The 17,053-nt window shown below is 37.8% G+C and overlaps 1 protein-coding gene across 43 annotated transcripts in view; it reads left to right on the forward strand.

The window, feature by feature from the left end:
* NRXN1 (neurexin 1) overlaps positions 1–17,053 on the forward strand; it is a 1,160,645-nt gene that overhangs the window by 560,709 nt on the left and 582,883 nt on the right. For all 43 annotated transcript variants that reach the window (XM_078349361.1, XM_078349363.1, XM_078349383.1 and 40 more), the window contains one exon: positions 14,837–15,010. In XM_078349361.1, coding sequence (XP_078205487.1) covers positions 14,837–15,010 — 174 coding nt within the window. The remainder of the gene's footprint in view (positions 1–14,836; positions 15,011–17,053) is intronic.

Consider the following 17,053-nt stretch of genomic DNA (forward strand, 5'->3'; position numbering starts at 1 on the left):
GAATGAGGAGGCCGCACAGAGGATAAGAACTTTGTTCTTGGAATCATACTGGGATCTCAAGAGCCATCCTCTTGATCGTTCCCTTGAATACACATGTTCACTGCTCCCTAATCCATTGCCCCACCATGACAGCAGCAGCCACCCTGGCTCTGTTCTGTCTGCTGGCGCTGCTGTGAGATCACTTCTCTCTGCCTCCCGGCTTCTTCCACTTCTGACTTCTTCTGTCTCGTGGCTTCCACCTATGGCTTTTGTTCCTGTGTATGTTTCCACCTCTGTCCACTCACACTTCATTTCACTTTCCAATCCCCCCTCCCCCCCAGTACAGGGTTTAATACAGTGAATGGACCTGTCACCATCTGGTCTAGGCTACAACTTCATAAGTACTTGCCCTGCTGCTACTGGCCAGGCTCACTTCTTTAGTCCAATTAGCTGTAAACACAGAGGTAGGTTTCTGAACTTGAGAGAGAAGAGAAAGAGACTGTGGGTTGGAAGGCTGTCTTTAACCTCTGAGAAAGGACCAGGGTAATTTTCTCCTTTCGAAGGGCTCTGAATGCCAGGCCAGAAGATGGGAAGGGTGAAATTAAAGGGTTTTGAGCGGGAGAGGAGAGGTCACAATGCTCGTTAGAATTATTTCTTTGGCTCCAATGGAATGGAGGAGCTGAGGCTCAGGGAAAAGACACCACTTTGGAGGCAATTTGCCATAGTACAGAACAAAGATAATAAGGTTCTGAGTATGTAGAAATAAGACTTGACATTTTTGTTACTCGTTTTCTTACGCAAGAATTACAGAGCAGTTACTTGAAAGAGAGATGTGAAGCTACTATTTCCCTTCTGCCACCTCCATTGAATCCCTGGCTTGCAGAATTCATCTCAATCTATTCTCTTTACTATAGAGCCTTTGTCCGTTTGTTTTAATCCTACTCTCAACTTCCCACCCCCATTAAGACATCGTTCCCTTCCCATGCAGTTATCTGGGACCTGCCATCTAACATTTGGTTTGGAAATTCTTCCCTCTGCTTCCCTGTGGTTCTTGGCCATGCTCACACTATTTTAGCAGAGTTTATGTTCTTTATTCTCCACTAAAAGCATTTTTAAGAAATGCCTTCACCCATTTGACTTGTTTCTGAATTTCTCTGATGTTAGCTGTGGGTTGTCTATATTTCGTTTGATCAACTCCCTCCAACTATATTATTTGAAATTTCTCTTCCCACCATTTGACTCATACAAACTTAGAAAGTGTAAGTGATCTTGGAAATTACCTGGTATGACCAATTCCTTTTACAGATGAGAGATGTATGCTCAGGAGAGGTTGACCTGCGCAGCTCTCCCAGTTCACACTTTTTTACCATAGCTCAGGGGACACAAGTTGAGTTGCTCATATCAATCTTGATTGACTGCTGGTGACAACCTGCAGCAACACACTGAGAAGAAATCTGCATCCTTATGTGGCTTCATCGGTGAAAATTATTGGTGTGATCAGTCACAGGCCCAAGATGGAGACTGGTAGCGAGAGGGCCACCTATTGACTCTGTTTTTAGTAAAACTTTAAAGGCCCCGACTCATCCCATTTGCAGATGTGAGAAGCCCTGGGGTTGCTTTCTTCTCACCCAGCACCCTGGCTGAACTCTGACAGCCACAGGCCTTGGTTTCCATGCTTGGAACAGCCACAGGGAGGTTGTACATAGGAATAAATAGCTTTCCTCAGCTTTTCCACAGCTCAGTGTGGGCTACTGGAAAGCTCCGTCCTATGCCCAGGTGCTTTTCACAATAAGCTGACAGATTACCATGTCCCAGAAAGGTGCTGATTAGATGGCTTGAGTTCTTCAAGGTGGTGACATTTGTGCCAAGGGGAAGCAAGTACCTATAAGTGCTCAGAGCTCAGTTCTCAAGGGTCAGGCGACTGCTCACAAGACCTCAGCCTCATTCAGAGATGAGCCTTCCATGCAGGTCCCTCTTTGGGGAATGCCAGGAGTGGTGCTGCGTTGCCTTCTAAGAATTTGAGCTTCTTAGTCAAGTGCTGTCTTCAGATATCTGACCGAGAAAGCAGATATCTGACCATATCTTTCTCATTCAAGTAGGATTTAAATCTTCAAGGTTTTCTTGGCTCTCAGACCTACCTCTTTTTGCTGAAGAGAGACTTACACAAAAGTCCTTGGAATACAGGTAGCATAAAACCATTCAGATTGACAGTAATGGGGAAAGGGACAGGGTATAGCATTCAAGGAACCCAAGGACAAGAACAGAGAAAAATCAACAATGGGCTTCATAAAAGGTGTATTCAGGAAAGCTCTTAGCAGCAAGCCAGTGTTTCAGCTTTACTTGGTCTCTCCTGGGGCCGTGAACTGACTCCCATCAGCTGCCCAAAATCATTCCCTTGTTCTCCCTCTCTGCACACTAGCGTTCTCTGCTTTCACAAGCATTGGTAAGCTTGGCCTCCTCAGATCTGGCTTTCCACCTCTGATCAACTCAAATATCTAAGAAAGACTCATTTAAGTTCAGCAATTCTAGTGCCAAATTCTTGGAAGAGTATATTTGATTGAGAGAGATGTCTTCCCCGTGACCAGGATGGGGCAATAAGAGACTGAGTCACATTATACTGATATGAGTTTATTGGATTTATTTAAGGAAATATGGGGATAGGCTACTTGGGTCATAAATGGAGCTATCAAAGCTCAAAAAATGTGATCTTTAAGCTGCTATGCAAGAATTAAGGGATGGGGTTTGCCTTGCTTGAGTAGGGTGTGAGGATATGGTTAAAATTCTTCAACATGGTAGAATACTGGGTGCTATGCGAAACCCAAATATTTAGATGATGAAAATCATAAATCCTTGAGGGAGCAGAATTTGTTTTTGGGTGGAGACAGAGACTTTGTTTATGCATAGGAAGTATATGAGATATCAAAGCCAGAAGCAACAGGCAGAGGTTCCCAGGAATTCACAGGAAGCACGAGGAGAAAGAAGACACTAGATTTTTACCTTCTGTGCAGTTGCCGGCATGCAAACCTTTCTCTATGCACTTCTCTCCCCTGTGCCTTGCATAGAATCTATATATTGGTTCTGTCTTCTTAGCCCCTGAAGTCCTCCTCAGGCAATACAGCTACCAACTGTAATTGCTATGTGTCCTTTATATGTATTCTGTAGGACTTTGCATTTATAGGTACTTAAAATAGGCTCAGGCATATCTAGTACTTGGTTGGGTGATTGGGGGTTGGCCTATCAATGAATCATTGGCTGGTTACTTGCAGGCTCATTCAGCTGTCAAAGTCCTTAATTTCCATAGCGTTTAGGAAAAGTTCCTTATGTTTCCGATCCCTGCTTTTAAGTATCTGCATTTCTCTTTAAGAATAGTTAATGTTGGAAGAACAAAGTATTTGGAGACACACACTAGGAAATTATACCAACTGGATGTGGTGGTGACCTTATTGGTATTAATAATGTCCCATCTTTGGAGCACAGAAGGAATTTCTTTTTAGAAAAAAAAATACAGAAACATTAAGATAGTTTAGGAAAAACAAGAGTTTGATTTGACTCCAGGAAGCTCATAATATTCTAAAAGCTCTTTGGCAATGTCTGTAAATTTTTTTGTGTGTGCTTTACACTACTTTGTTCTTTCAAGCTACACAGAGAAACACTGGTGGCTAGAACCGTTTTTATCCTGTTGATATCTAAGCTGGGAGCCAGTGCCAATTTTTCACCTGCATTAAACAGACCACTATTATAGGAAAGAGCTGTTCTTTTATTTACCCTTATACCACTGGATCTTCCCCACCCAAAATAAATGTTCATATGTTTTGAAATAAGAAAGGAAAACATCGTTCAAATAAAAAATGTTATCTTGGGAAAGAAAGTCTAATTATTCTATGCAATATTTGGGAAAAATAACAGGTCTGTGTAAGGTCTGCTGCTAGTTCCCTATTTGAAAGTAGCTTTTAATTTCCAGTACAGTCATTTCTAAACTCCTGTATCTATTCTACTCCTGTCATTAAGAAGGGTTTCAGTAAAAATAGGAGAGAGTGTGGGGCATCAGGAAAACAAGTAGCCTGGGAATCAGAGGCTTAAGTGCTAGCAATATTATTCTTGTATTGTTTGTATTACCCTGGGCAGAAAAGCAGGGTAGTCTGCTTTTCTGTCAGGTGGGGATAGCGAAGGATTGTAACAAGGATCAAATGGAATAAGAGATGTGAAAGTGTTACAGGAAAGGGGCCTTGATCCAGACCCCAAGAGAGGGTTCTTAGACCTTGCGGAAGAAAGAACTTAGGGCAAGTCAATGGAGAAAAGTGAAAGCAAGTTTATTAGAGAAGTAAAGAAACAAATGGCTACTTTATAGGCAGGGCAGCCTCATGGGCTGCTCAACTCAGTATGCTTATAGTTATTTCTTGTTTATATGGATTATAAACAAGGAGTGGATTATTCACGAATTTTCCAGAAAATGGGTGGCAATTTGGAGAAGTGAGGGTTCTTCCCCTTTTTAGACCATATAGTAACTTTCTGACCCTGATGTTGCCATGGCATTTGTAAACTGTCATGGTGCTGGTGGGAGTGTCTTTTAGCATGTTAATGCATATAATTAGAATATAATGAGCAGTGAGGATGAACAGCAGTTACTTTCATTGCTATCTTGTTTTTGGTGGGTTTTGGCCAGATTCTTTACTACATCCTGTTTTATGGAGATCTTTGTGACCTGTATCTTATGTGGACCTCCTATCTCATATGTTACTAAGAATACCTGGCCTTTTGGGAATGCAGCCCAGTCCCGTAGGTCTCAGCCTTATTTTACCCATTCCCTATTCAAGATGGAGTCACTCTGGTTCAAATGCTTCTGACAAAAGAACCTTTCCAACTGCAGTGTTTATGCATCTGTCAGATATAGCCGTATATGTGAGGCTGAAAACCTCTGCAAACCCATATGCAGTCCCAGAGAGCATTACACAGTGAGTAAAAAAATGAAATATGTAATAGTGACAGAATTATCTGCTGTAAGGAATGTCATGGGTATTTAAACTGGCTGTCATTTGGATGGAGACAAAAGGAAAAAATGGAAACTATTTATACCCAATTTTCACCTAAAGGTAAATTTAAAAATTTAAAGCCATTAGATGAAGTTAGCTTGGCATGGATTTATATGCCTGAACCTGCACCCCATCTGCCACAGTGTCACTGGCATAGAGTGCATTTAAAAGAAGATGGATTACTACACACACTCCCATCACAATTTCACTTTATTATTTCCCATTTAGCATGCCCACCAGGTTTCCTCATGGTCTGTTGGCCAAATATACAAACAAAATCTGTCCTCCTGTTGTAAGTTTCAGAATCATACTTTAAAAAAGTATCTTCTTTCTTTGGGCAGTTTTGTTTCAAAATTTAAATGAGAAACAAAAGTTCCAAATATTGAAAGAATTATCTCTTATGTTCATAAGTGTAATAACAATATGAACTCCGAAATACTCACTACAGGAAAACGTTAAGGTCTGAACTGTTTTCTTATTGGAGTTGCCCCTCCCCAATTTGTCCCACATAAGTGCTGGTTTGTATTAGAGTGGGCTGTGGATACATACAAGTGTCTGATTATCTGTTTGTAGGAGACAATTGAGAAGTAACTGCTATATCTAAAAATCGAATGTTGATTTTTGGTAAAAACATTTTGATAAAATTTGATTAAAAAAAGTTTTAAACATAAGAATTCTGCTTATATATCAGAATTTGAATACCTAATCTTTATAATTATGGAAGCAAATTGACTTCGTCTTTTTGAGATTACTTCATAATTATGCAGATGAGTCTCTTATTGTACCAGTTGTCTCAGGAATTTGTTAGCTTGCCGGATTTTTGCTACCATTTGTTACCATTGGTTTTCTCAACTAGCCACAACTCTCCACAATTTCCTGTATGTTGTAATAGTAGAGCTGTACATATTGGCCACTTGCCACTTAGAGTGTACAGAGTGTACATCCATATGTCATTCTGTATTAACTGACAATTACCATAGTTTCAGAAGACCTGGGCTTGCAATAAGACCCTACCCTTTTCTGGTATTGTAACCCTTAACCATAGTTTCCTCATGTATCCCTGATAATCTTTATTCCTTTTGTAGCCCAACAGGCAAAAACCAGATAGAATAATACATGTGCAAGTGCTTGGTCAAGTTTAGGATGCTTCATTAATGTTACTTATTATTATAATGATAAAGTCGGAGCTGTTTTTTTCTGGTTTTGACCATGATAATTCGTGACACTGATTACCGAAGATTCAAAGCAGTAAGGAGGACCTCTGTCACTCAGACAGGACCCTGTACATTTGAGTTTAGTTGTCTTAGTGATCTTTGTGAAACTCAAAAAACTTACCATTTTAGATAAGCAATATACTGTTAGATGTGTAAGCCTGCTATAAGATCAAAAACACCTGTGGCTGGCAAGGAGTCAAGAAATAGAAGCTTCAAACTAGAAGAACTCTGGCCCTAGGAGTCCTTGAGTGGTGGCCTAAAAGCTAGATGGAGTGAAACATCTGCAAACACAAAGAAAGTACAGATGGGGATTAACAAACTCACTAGAGCAGAGGATTGGGGTCCACACAGTTATCTCTTCTGTGATCTGTAGGCACAGAGAGTAAATAAATGCATGCCTGTCTTTGTGATAATAACAGAGCAGATGAGCCTGGAGAGACAGTGTGAAGTGTTCATGGTGTTAATATGCCTACGGAGGATGCATGAATCAGGTCATATTTGTATATGGAGCAGCACAGAGCCAGAATGAAATAGAAAGCCAGGATAGGCACAAATTTAATTTCCCACAAAGATTTTTATACTTATTTTAATTCCAGAAGACGACTCATGCATGGGTTCTCATTACTACACATTGATACTCCAAACTGTTTTTATAGCTCTCTCTTCATCTCTGTACCTCTTTCTACAAATAAATTCAGTATATGTCAGTTAAAACTGGTCATGAATTACTCTATCAAGTTACTCTATCAGAATGGGGAAAATATGCCACTGAATTCTCTAAATATTCTTAATAAGCTGGATGGCTTCACCTCTGTGTTGAAGAAAGGGATCAGGCTGGGTGTGGTCACTCAAACATGTAATCCCAGTACTTTAGGAAGCCAAGGTGGGCAGATATCTGAGGTCGGGAGGTCAAGACCAGCCTCGCCAATATGGTGAAACCACATCTCTACTAAAAATACCAAAGTTAGCTGGGTGTGGTGGCACGGACCTATAATCCCAGCTACTCTGGAGGCTGAGGCAGGAGAATCGCTTGAACCCAGGAGGCAGAGGTTGCAGTGAGCCAAGATTGCACCACTGCACTCCAGTCTGGGCAACAGAGAGAGACTCCATCTCAAAAAAAAAAAAAAAAAAAAAAAAAGAGATAAAAGAAAGAAAAGAAAAGAGAGAAATAAAGGACTCTGTAGATTAAAAATTGTCTACAATTAATTTTATTATTACTCAGATGAAAGGAGCTGGGGACAAATATGAGTGTTGCCATAAAACTTTCCCTATGTCCTTATTGTTTAAATGATTATTTACTGAATGTGAACAACTAATTCATCCATTCATTCCATGAGTCAACAAATAATTAGCAAATGCTTACTAAAAATGAGAATATGAAAGTGTTAGGATTATTTCTTCAAGTAATTTATGAACTAATGGAGACATAAGACTTCTACATACAAAGAACTGAAAATGATAAAATCATTTTCAGAAAAGGGGTTCAAATTTTTTATGGGTGTTCCAAGGAACACTTAGAACACTGTGTTCTAAGGAAATAGGTACACAATTACAAGGTGGAGTCTGAGTTCAGTCCTCCAAGTTGAATAGGATTTTGAAGAACAATATCAGAAGAGAAAAGGCATTCCTGGTGGAAGTACCGTATACTGTAAATAACAATGTAGCCATGCCAAAATGCAGGATTGGAGAAAGGATGAAAACATAGTTTGACTAAAGATCAGGGTTTTGGGAGAAGTTAGATACTGTTTCAATCTTCTAGCTGGTAAATGTTATTTTGGAACGATAGTTCAAAGTTTAGCAAAAGTTTTTGAAGAGAGATAATTTAAAATACTGATCACTGCTGAGCCTTAGAGTTAATTTGGATGATACAGAAAAGTACTGAAGCGATCAGAACACAGTGGAGTGACTGATACGGTGTTGATGAGGAGGTTGAATGGAGACAATGACACCGGGTAACAGGTTATTGCATAAACGTGTGTACAAGGAGAAACCTAGATAAAAACTGGAAATAGGAATCAAAACGGAACAACGAATATCAGAAGTATTGGCAAAGTTGAGTCCTTCACCCCTTGGCAGTAGTTTGAATGGAAGGTGTGAGATATAAAAGAAAGTTAAAAATGATTTTGAAATTCCAATCTGGAGAGCAGGTAGAATGGAAATATGGCTGTTATACAACATGAATGTCTAAACAAAAAGTAATTTCATGGCAGGGGAGATGATGGAGGTTTGATTTTAGGCTGGTCCTAGAAATTCAGGACAAGCGTAAAGATAAGGATTTATGGTTGTTTCCTACAGAAGTAAAAATAGGTCATTGTAAGACTAAACCTTTTATGTACCAAGTAAAACTAAGATGTATAGAAGTTAAAGGATAATTAATAAATCAAACTGGTGAACACAGAGCATCTCCTCAGCAAAGTTTCTAAAATTAATCTTTTTTTAAAAAAAGGGATTTATTAAAGACACAAATCTTGTGTCTCAGAGCAAAACGTCTACTTGAATTACCCCTTTGATTTCCATTTTGAATATTTTATTTCTGTTTTGAATACTTAATGTGCCTTGAATTTAAAAATGATCTTGGATAGTTTTCACTGTTCATTTTTGTGTGGTTAATTACAAAAGTTTCTATTTGTCTGCTTGTAAGCTCAAATAGGTTAGAGCAGTATTAACTTCCCATGATTTTTCTTTTAGTAGTTTAATATTATTTATTTAAGCAGTCACAGGATATAGTAACTTAGGCTTTCTACTCAGAAATCAAATAAATATCTATTTCTCAGATATTATAGGTCTTTTTCTTTTATCTAACAGGGAGCACCTGTTTTAGAGGTTTAGATTTGTCTCCCAAAGACAGGCTCTCTCAGTGTATCTGGGTAAAGTCTGACCAGCAGACATTCCTTTATGTGTGTGCAATAAAATATTAAAATTAAAAATAATGATACAAATTTGGGGACAAAGGTTGATTGTTCCTTGGGTTAGGTAAAAGCACCCTTCCTGTAGAATATGCTCAGAAACTATCCCAGGTTGATTGCACCGTTTTTAGCCATCCAATCACAATAAGCATTGGGAGAAAGAGTTGCATCCAAATTTTCTCTGCAAGGTCCGATCTTACAAGGAAGCGTCTAGATTTATACTTTCTCTAGTCCAGCTATAGAAAAGTAAGCTAATGTGTGTGACTTCACTATTTCTTTTTCCCCAAATGCCACTTAGAAGAGTTTGTGAGAGCTTCCTTCATTTTTCCTAGAGTTTTAGCTATTCAAATCTGTAAGGCAATTATCCTTTTTTCTGCATGGTTTTTAAGAAAAATTTAAAATGAAAGTAAGATATTTAAAAGAGACAAAAAAGTACATGTGAATAAACAAGAAAGCTGAGTCAAAGAACTAATTATACCTTGACACTTGCATTCTGCTACTGTAAGGCACAGCTTGGTCTTTACTCTAATTGCCTTATGCTCCCTGTTTTAAGTGAAGAGAATATCTCCACTTCATTTGTCTGCTTTTGGTTGGTAGCTCAGAAAGAAGGCCTCTAAGCTCCAACCTCTGTTCCCTAAGCCCCAGGTTCATGTCACTGGATTCATGTTCCTACTCAAATTCCATCGATGTAACATTAAATGCAATTTTATTTCTCCTCGAGATTATTACTGCTTGAAATTTTCTAGTTTCCCAGCTGCTTTGCTTTGATCCTTGGATTTCTCATGGTCTTTATTTTTTCCCAGCCAGTAGTCGTAAGTTCTATGGTAGCTTTTCATTTGACTTTACCTATACAATATTCTTTACATTTCTTAATAAATAACTGAAAACTCCTCTCTTCCAGTCAAGCCTTTTATTGTCTTTCCTAAATGCCATATAAATTTTGCCTCCATGGTACAATTGTACTGTTCCTGTGTCTGGCATCCACATTTATATCATTACAATAGTGATGTCTCCCATACATTCCTCTTCTTTCAACTTTTCTATGCTGCTCCACTTTGCAACCAAAGTTCACAAAAACTTATGTCTCTGATTTTCTAAGGAATGTTTAGTCTGTACCTCACAACCTAGCCCTTGGGCTACATAGAGTTTTTTTTTTTCCTCTTAACTGCTTTGTATCAAATTAGAAGATATTTGTCAAGCAGCTTTCCTATTTTTATTACCAGATTCAATGCCACTGAATTTCAAACTAAGTTAAAGGAGTCCTTGAGCTGCTTTTAGAATCATGTAAGGCACACTTCCAGCACACAGATGACAGTTCACTAAATCCAATAGAAAAAATATCATCAAGAATTTATAAAATTGACATTATGTCCCTCCAATTGTACTAGAAACAGGAGACAAACTAGACCTCATTCTTCTGCATTTCTCAGTGCAATCAGCATAGACTGAGGTACATCATGGATGTGTAGTCCTTACAGACATGCCGACACAGCCACACCAGATCAATCACGTACTGAGTCCATGCTGTATACTACATGCTTTGCGTATGTACTTTGTAATCCTCACACACTTGCAAGGTAGGCATTATCAATCCCATTTCACAGACGAAGAATATGACTCTCAAAGAAGTTAATGTAACTTGACTTGCCTACACTCAGACAGCCAGTAGCTGGCAGAGCCAGAGTTGGTAGACAGAGAAACCTAAAATGCCTGTGCACAATTCCCTATTCAATACTGCTCAACTACTGGGGAATGGATATTCATGATATCACCCCAGTTCATTTACAGATAACACTCTTGAGAGAAACATGGTGCCTATGTATATACAATACTAAAATTAAGGGTGTTACAGAGATTACTTTAAGAAACTCACTCCCTAGACATTTGAGTTTTTTTGTATTATACATGTTCTCTACATCTTTTGCTGAAAGTGTCCCAATTCAGCCTTTGCCTTATCAATTGCCTACATGGTCCTTAAAGCATATGAATAAAAATCATCCCCTCATTTTGAAGAAGAGGTAACAGGCTAGCTTCATATCTATAGACACGTGACTTTTACTGGTTGCCCATCCAGGCTCTTGTTCACACACAGAGCCATTAAGCATATCCTCACATGCACAGGAATTCACCTGCAAGGGCCCATTAGAGCTAATGGGTCATTTATTTCCCCATCACTTCAAGGATCAAATAGAGAAGCTGCATCTTTAATAAGTGGTAATGGTATACAGGGCTCAGACCACTTAAGGAGTTTCTTTGTTCTCGTCATGTGGCAACCCACCAAGGGACTTTCGACCACTATTTGCTATATGGAAGAGTTTATGACCAGTACTAAGTGGCGACGCTAAGTACACCTTCAGTAATGAAAATGAGAACGAGTCCCCTACTTAGAAAGCCAACTTCATCTGCCTTGGTATGTTTGAAGCTTATATCCTACACTGCTGGGATTGATATCTTCCGCTCTTTAGTAACTCAAGGGAAAGATTACTACTTCTCTTCAATAATCTTTACAGAATTGTCAGGCGAATAAGTTTGCTAATAGAAAAACACAGGGATTGTGGTAGGAGGTGGGAAAGAAAGTTAGTGCATGTTAGAATTAACATTCTCCCCATGTGCTGCCTTACTGTTCCTCTTTTTTTATTCTTTTCTACTGTGACCTCAATCCACATGGTGGCTGACAGTATTTATTGAGTGCCCACCATGCTTAGAGCCCAGTACTAGGCATTCTGGGAGACACAGCCTCTCTCCTCCAGGAGGTTACAATCAGACAGAGAAAGATTGATTAACAAATATATAGTATTCCATATATAATTTTTATTACTAAGTTCTACGTCTGAAAAGTCTAAAGCTGTGCCAAAAATTCTTCATTCAATTCCCCACTCTTCTCTGCTACATTCATTAGGCCTGAAGGAGAGCTGAAATTTTCTAACAAATTTTGTTCAACAAATGAAAGTAGTAGGTAGTATTTCCTTGCATAGCTCTTTGACATGTCAAAATATAAATCTCAGCCCACAATCTCTGATGTACAAGAAATGTAACTTTTCTATTTTTCTATAACTCACCTTGGTTTCTATTTTGAGCTTTGATTCTTTGAGTTAGTGAAGGTACAATCTCAGGCAATTTTAGTTCCCTTCTTTTTCTGGTGTACTATCTAAATAACTCAATGGGGGAAGTTCCACTGTACTCATTTTTTGGGGGTGGATAAAGAGAGGTGGCATGGAAGCTTGTTTTAAATAGTCTAGAGTCACCACTCAGGTGCTCACTGAGCTGAAACCCAGCATCTTCATTCTTGTATGCATGACATCCTCAGGTTGGACATTTTTTTTTTTGCTATTGCTGTCCACTCCAGAAATTGTTCTATAGCTCCCATGGCACAGAGGAGTATGGAAAGTACTGTGAGACTCTCTAAGCTCTCAGGATATCTAAGTCTATGGTGTAGTCATTTCTTTTCAGAGATCTCACTGCTGTCTCTTAGTTCTCCTGAGGAAATGCACAGAGGTTTGCATTACTCCTTGAAACTTACCTGAAGTTTTGAGATTAACCAGAACTCAGTAAATTAGAAATCAGCGCCCTCTTTGGCATTCACCAATGACTATGCTTGCACAACTAGGCTCTTCTGACTTTATCTCCTGCTTGCCTGAATGAGGAGTAGGAAAGCTTTACTTTTCTTATGTCAACTCCAATGTGTTTTTATTTCATTCCTCAAAAGGTCTAGCTTTTTTGGACTTAAATACAGAAAGCTAATTTTGTATCTTTGATTTCTGATTCATATTCTTTCTCTGCAGCAACTAAAATACAATGGCTTGAAATTAAAGTGAGAGCAAAAACAAAGGACAAAATAGAAATATGGATGAAAAATCAAATAATGCTTCAAAAAGTATCCCCTTTCTGACCAAAAAAAAATGCTCTTTTAATATTAAAGATGATGGCTAATAGCCAGTAGACTTTGTTTCCTTTAAAAGGAGGGGACGTAAATATATCCAGTACTTTCAGTGTAAATTATATAGGGTCAATGGCATTCTAGTTATAAAACTTATAGTTTTAGTTAGTAGGTCAAGGACCTATGTTCTCAGTTTTTAAGATTAAATGACTGTGAGTACACCACATGATTCCTGTATTTCAATTTACTCATCAATACAGTTCAAGAGTGTTATATCTGTGGTTTGGTTTTACCCCACCTACAAACGAATGATGTTAGCTTACTACTGTTTAATGAGTGCCTGCAGAAGGCAGTATATTTCGGGGTAACAGGCCAAGTCTCTGTATCAGGTCTCCTTGTTCCCAAGTCCCATGAATACAACACAGAAGGGCCCGGGTGAACATTAAGATTGTAGGATTTTTGTGTTATACTGGAAAAAATGTACCAAGTGACATGAAGTCAATTGCAATGGTTACCATGAGAAGGAAAGTTAGGAGGCCAAGACAGGATATTTCTGGGTGGGATACCATAGCCTGTGTATTAGTTCTCCTTGTTCCCAAGTCCCATTGAGACAACACAGAGGGCCCAGGTGAACATTAAGATTGCAGAATGTTTGTGTTATACTGGGGAAAATGCACCAGGTGACATGATGTTGAATGGAATGGTTAACATGAGAAAGAAAGTTCAAATGAAAATGTAAGTTGGAGAAGTAGCTGAAAAGTGTGTGTTACAGAACTTGTAGACAGGAGCTGTAGCAGTGTATTACTGAGTTTTGAGGTCCCCTTCCTTATGTTCCATATTGATTAAATGTTTACTAAAGTCAGTTAATTATATTTATTGACTATTGTCCAGATATGGTGAATAATCTGAAATGGAAAAAGAAAGACTCAAACATAGATTGAAATCTATTTTTTTTTTTTTAGGTAATTGTCCATAAAGTTGGGAAATCCCAAACCTAGAGACAAGAAATTCACAAAGCTGAGGAATGTTTTCCATTAGAAACTGCAATAAAATTAGAAAAATAAGTTGAACTCTTAACGGATTTCAGAACAACCTAAAAATTGAAAGTAGTATGATTTTACCTAAAAAAATAAACACCTGAAGCAGGATGTAATATTCAGTTATATACAGACTATTATATACGTTACTGAACAAGAGAGGTGCAAACAAGGACAATGGGTTTTAGTCAGGTATAGAAGGTAGCTTTAGACACAAAAAGAAACTTGTTGAACTTCTGATGAAGTGAACGCCACAGTGATCTCTCAGCAGAAGGGGAATTTAATAATAATGCCTGTTGACTGTGTATGCATTGCATACTTCTCTGACGGATGCTTCATATGTTTCGTCTCATTTAATCCTCATGAAACCCTATGGGATAGGTTTTGATTGTTCCATTTTAGAAACAATGATGCTAATAATCAGAGACTAAGAATGTATATATATATACACACACATTCTTATATATATATTATTTTTCAAGGTTTTTAAGTTATGAGGCCTGTATTTCAACTCAGATGTATATATATCTATAGATAGCCCACATTCCTTCCATTTGACCACATTATATGGAACTGTTTTAGTTCTCTATGGAAATCGTTTTTAGAAACGTTTCCTAGTGCCAGTATATTATTCAAACACTTCTACAAGCACTTTGGAAAAAACAGCTAGTCATAAATTTACTTTTTTATTAACTTAATGAAAATTAAACCTCCCTGTTTTTTCTCCATCCTGCTGTGTGTTTAAAGTCAATGACATGGTATTTTTGTAACAAAGACTTTGATCTCCTCACAGGTGACTTATATATAGGAGGAGTAGCTAAAGAAACATACAAATCCTTGCCAAAACTTGTGCATGCCAAAGAAGGCTTTCAAGGCTGCCTGGCATCCGTTGATTTAAATGGACGGCTTCCGGATCTCATCTCAGATGCTCTTTTCTGCAATGGACAAATCGAGAGAGGATGTGAAGGTACTAGATTTTTGTCATTACACCCTAAATAATTCTAAATCCAACTATAACTGAGAACAAATCTCACTATCCAGCAAAATTCTGGTATCTGGTTAGATACCCTCTTTGGGCTTAGAAATCCTTATTCATGTTTTCAATTTGTTATCTCATAAAACTTAAATTTTTGAGTTATATAGTACACTTGATTAGTTTGTTAATCAGTTCTACAATGCTTGCTTTATAGTATGAAACAAATATTACTCCAGCAAGTATTAATCAACTTGTGCTCATTTTTTAATATCTACATTCTCTTTTGTTTTAACTTTAAGTTCAGGGGATACAGGTTCAGGTTTGTTATGTAGGTGAATTTGTCATGGGGGTTCATTGTACAGATAATTTTCCCACTCAAGTATTAAGCCTAGTACTCATTAGTTATTTTTCCTGATCCTCTCTCTCCTCTCACTGTCCACCCTCCAGTATTCCCCAGTATCACTTGATCCCCTCTATGGGTTTATGTGTTCTCATCATTTAGCTCCTCTTTATCATTGAAAACAGGCAGCATTTGGTTTTCTGTTCCTGCGTTAGTTTGCTAAGGATAATGAGAGAAGTCACTATGTCAGAAACATACCTGAAAATACATATTTATCACTACACAATGCACAATCACAGAGCTATGGAATCTACCTAAGTGCCCATCAGCCAATGAGTGGATAAAGAAAATGTGGTATGTATATACCATGGAATACTACTGAGCCATAAAAAGAACAAAATAATTTCTTTTGTAGTAACTTGGATGGAACTAGATGCCAATATTCTAGTTCAATAAGTGAAGTGACTCAGGACTAGAGAATCAAATGCTTCATGTTACTCACTTACAAGTGGGAGCTATGCTATGGCTACACAGAGGCATACAGCATGGCATAACGGACATTGGAGACTCAGAAGCTGGGAGAGTAGGAAGGGAATTGAGTAATGAAAAACTCCTGTTGGGCACAATGTACATGACTTGAGTGACAGATGCACTGAAATTCTAAACTTCGCAACTATACAATTCGTCCATATAACCAAAAATTTGTACTCCTAAAGCTACTGAAATAAACAAATATTTTAAAATAAAAATCTATATTCCAATAGCATATAACAAGAGGATAAAGTTCAGATACCTCATCCTCAAAGCACTATTCAATGATTTGTACCTGGCAGAAACAGTGTATCCTGTATGTTTTCAGTTTGTTTTAGCAAAAACAGGTTTCTTGTCTTACCCTGGGCTAATATTCCATACATCAGAAGTGCACTGAACTGTCTTCAGTTCTCTTCTGCTCTGTATCAGACCAAGATCTGTAGGAGTACTTCTTGATTGCTACTTTCATTTTAGATAATTTTCGCTTCAACATCTCAGATTGTTTGAGCAAATTCTTCCTCCATAATAGTAATTTAATCACAGTATCATGAATTTTGTGGCTCTGGATGTGTTGCTGTTTCTCCTGTAATATTGAACACAGTTTGGGTCATTTTGAAAATTTTAGGTTTATGAGGAGATTTTATATGGGAGAAGAAGAAAAAAATTGAATTCCTCTCCCCCAGGTGATTATGAATTGTTTATTCTCAGCCAAAATAATGCCATTATATTTAGCAATTACCTAAGTACATAGAAATTTTATATTTGAAAATAAGTTTTTTCCCTCTATGCAGCATGTGTTTTCATGAAATGTTAGGTGAAATTCAAAGTGTCTCGTAATAATATCAGAGAATAAGGTTATTAATGGAAAGTGGAGTTGAGTTCATTTTTAATGTTATTAGTATGTTTCTTTATATTTTGGCATAATGCATCTGTAAGGCATAAGGAAATCATGTTTTTTTCCCTTTTAGCTAATTTTAAGTAAGAGACACAAAATTGTTAAGGGGATCAATTCCCATTAGTGGATGAACACAAGAATGTGGGATAACATAATTGTTGGAGGTGATCTAATTAGTGAGAATGTGTAGATTTACTTTATTTTTTTGAAGAAAGAGGTATTACAGTCTGTTACAAAAAATATTTGTTAAAAACAGGCCTTTCTTTAA

The sequence above is a fragment of the Callithrix jacchus genome, chromosome 14 (genome assembly GCF_049354715.1).
Source record: "Callithrix jacchus isolate 240 chromosome 14, calJac240_pri, whole genome shotgun sequence".
In the NCBI taxonomy this organism is placed as follows: Eukaryota; Metazoa; Chordata; class Mammalia; order Primates; family Cebidae; genus Callithrix; species Callithrix jacchus.